Below are 3,084 nucleotides of genomic sequence, written 5' to 3' on the forward strand. Positions count from 1 at the left end.
ATCCTGCGGGCTCGTTCAGTTACCGGCGGTCCCTTGGTTTCTATGACGTGAGTGACGTTGTGACTCGGAACGTCTTGACTCTTGATGTTGGGTCGATTAAGTGTTGGGTATTTTTGTAGGATGTCCCGGTATTTTTGACTTGAAGACAGCGTTGAAATGCCAGATGAGGGTCCTTGCAGCGAAGCTCCTCTAATCTGCAATCCTGTTGACTGGTCCGTTAGGGTTCCTTTCTTCAAGTTGACGCTTAAGTTGAAGAAGTGTAAGAAATCTGCTCCTAAAATGGCTTTCGAGACGTCTGCGATGATGAACTTCCACTTCATATCGCGGCGGAGGCCAAATTGGAGATTTATGGTTTTTGTACCGTATGTTTTTATATGTTTCCCACTAGCACTGTATAATGTGGTGGGGCATGTATCTGTGGTGACCGTATTGGTCGTGTTCCCGCATGATCTTGGGAGAACAGATACGTCAGCACCAGTGTCAATTAAAAATTTCTGTCGCGTCACGAGTTCGTGAATGAAGAGACGACAAGTTTTTTGAGGAAAATCGCACGTCTCTACTGCGGGTTTTCCACTGTCGTTTCTTGACTTATTATTAATAAAAGTACATGGTTTGGTGCAATTATATGATTTGTTACCGAATTTTGCATGGTAACTGCAGTAGCCGTGTACAGTGTTATTAGTGTGTAACGGTCTACCACGTGACCTGGAACGAGGTCGGTGCGCGGAATTTGGGTATGATGTCGATGGATGACGCCATTCGCGGCGGGTGCTGGGATTTCGGTTTTCGAAATTAATGTTTGCCTGTCCATGATCATCTCTCCGAGTTGTTTTAAGTCGACTGACTTCTAGAGTGAGTGCCGAAATTTGTTCTTGTAAATTTTGTAATATAGCACTGATGTTTGGATTCGAGTTCGGGATGCCATTATAATGTTTATTGTCCATAGTTTCACATTCAGATTTTTGATAAACTTCCGAGATTTTATCTGCTGCGGATGCTAGTTGCAACAGGTTGTCGTCGGGTAGTGCGGTAAGTATGGCCTGAATGTGTTGCGGGAGTCTTTGTAGCCAAAGTACGCGTACGATTGGGCTCTCCGATAGCCCGGGACCAGCGAGTTCATGGATGAGTCGAAGCAGTCCAGAAGGCTTCCTGTCCTCGAGCTGTAGTCCGGTTAGAAGACGAGTGAGTCGCTTTTCCTCCGAATCTTGTAATCTCTCGATGAGTGCTGATTTGAGATGAGTGTACTTGTCTGCTGCAGGAGGATTGATGACGATGTCGCTTACGGTCCTGAGGGTCTCCATATCCAAAGCGGCAACAATAATGTTGTACTTGGTGAGGTCATCCTTTAGTCTTGAGTTAGAAAATTGGCTTTCAGCTTGTGCGAACCAAAGTGCAATGTTGTCGCGCCAGCACGCGGGTAGTTTAACCGAGACAGAGTTTATTGTTGTGTCCATTGTGGAATTATTACCGTGGATTTCGTTCGATGTCTGGTTATTCTCGAATGACATATTGTGTTGATAATACGGCAATCAATAGGCAGTATAAAATAGGCAGATGTATGTGTAAAAATAGCAAGGAAACAAAAGCAATGACGACAGTAAATTTAGATTTAGAAAAAAAATTTAAAAATTCAAAAATGTTAGATTGATGGTATCCGAAAATTTCAAAAATCCCTTAATCTAGAGAGCATACAATGTAAATAATGTGAATGTACTGTGACGAGTTCAACTTGTCTGGTCACTTAATTTAATAAACATGTAACAATATTGTACACTTGCAAAAAATTTTTTTTTAAAGTTATTTTAGAATGTTCGTATTCGGAAATTTAACTGTAAAATCACTGTATGTAGGATTAATTATGGTTCGTTACTTGGTGTTGATTACTGGGCATTGATTTGTGATGGATGTTACGAGGTCCGGAACTGAAGTTCTGCCTGCGTAGTAAATCCGGTAGATCCTTGATCTGCGATGAAATTGATGTTGGTCTGCAGAAATTGTTGCGTTCTGCGGTGAATTTGATGCTTGGTCTGCAGCTGCTGGTGCGGTGTTTCACTGAAATTGAGATTTTTTGGCACTATACTATTCGAATATACGAGTTTTTTGGTTCAGATTAGTGGGTAAATTTGATATACTTAATTATTAGAATTGGTGGGACAATAATGTTTTTTTTTTGAAATGTGCTTTATAATTCGACAATCAGACTCTAATAAATATACTGGACTTGAAAATGTTGAAAATGAGATTGTAAGTAATGAGATTGGAAGTTACTTACTCGATTGTCCAGGATTCCAGCTTCAACGATCGACCTACCGTGTCCACTAAAAATTATTATCACCAGAAATGTCGAGGGTCACCAGTATGGCAGCGTGAACGTCGGGATCACCAGTATGGCAGTGTAAAGTCGGGATCACCAGTATGGCAGGATAAATGTAATTTACGATGGCTGCCGGTATCGTAAATCTGTGTTCAAGGAATTCTGATGATTGAAAGATAAAGGTCTGCGATCTTTGTTGAATTTATTTGCGAGAATGAATTTACAAGTTAAGTGAACGCAGAGACGGTGGTAGTAGAGAGTGGTGGGTTGGTCGAAAGTTGAAACTAGAATGGCAGAGAGTTGCGTTCCCGTCCGCGCCTGGCTCTCCCGGGGCTTCAGACGGCGGAGTAATTATTTAGTGTTATCATATGTGGGACGAGTTAAAGTAGTCCCCATAATTGTATGAAAACAAGCACGAATTAAAATATCATTTTATAATTGCTCATTATAACCATGACCTCGCTATTTACGTGATCGCTATAACCAAGTTTGACTATATTTATTATATAAATGCTTCTGTAGGTGTTTTTGTTGTGCACGTTTGATAGCAAACTCTATGTAATCTGTTGGGTTATTAGAGGATTTCCATTTTTTATGAAGTTTTTGTTTTTCTTTGATGATTTTGATTAGAGGAGCTCAATACCAGTTTGGAAAATTTTTCTTTTTGACGAGGCGTTTGGGGACAAATTGGTTGATGGTATTATTTAAGATGTTATAAAAGGAATCAACTACTTCGTCAACGTTTGCAATTTCTTGAGTAAATGACCAGT

The 3,084-nt window shown here is 40.4% G+C and overlaps 1 protein-coding gene across 1 annotated transcript; it reads right to left on the reverse strand.

Annotated features, from left to right (window-relative positions):
* Positions 1-384: 384 nt before the first annotated feature.
* LOC149409795 (uncharacterized) lies at positions 385-1,454 on the reverse strand. The gene is made up of 2 exons (XM_089649072.1): positions 1,083-1,454; positions 385-450 (listed from the first exon to the last, which is right to left on the reverse strand). The coding sequence occupies exons 1-2, from the start codon at positions 1,452-1,454 to the stop codon at positions 385-387; spliced, it is 438 nt and encodes a 145-aa protein (XP_089505198.1).
* Between the last annotated feature and the right edge of the window lie 1,630 nt (positions 1,455-3,084).

Source organism: Hesperophylax consimilis, chromosome 29, assembly GCF_061612785.1.
Source record: "Hesperophylax consimilis isolate HC1 chromosome 29, BYU_Hcon_1.0, whole genome shotgun sequence".
Lineage (NCBI taxonomy): Eukaryota > Metazoa > Arthropoda > Insecta > Trichoptera > Limnephilidae > Hesperophylax > Hesperophylax consimilis.

Bases quoted from the DNA above. Each gene is read 5' to 3' on its own strand.
- LOC149409795 (XM_089649072.1), bottom strand. From the start codon at position 1,454: ATGGACACAACAATAAACTCTGTCTCGGTTAAACTACCCGCGTGCTGG. The intron at 451-1,082 runs GTACGCGTACTT...TGTTCTCCCAAG, and splicing joins GGCTATCGGAGAGCCCAATC to ATCATGCGGGAACACGACCA.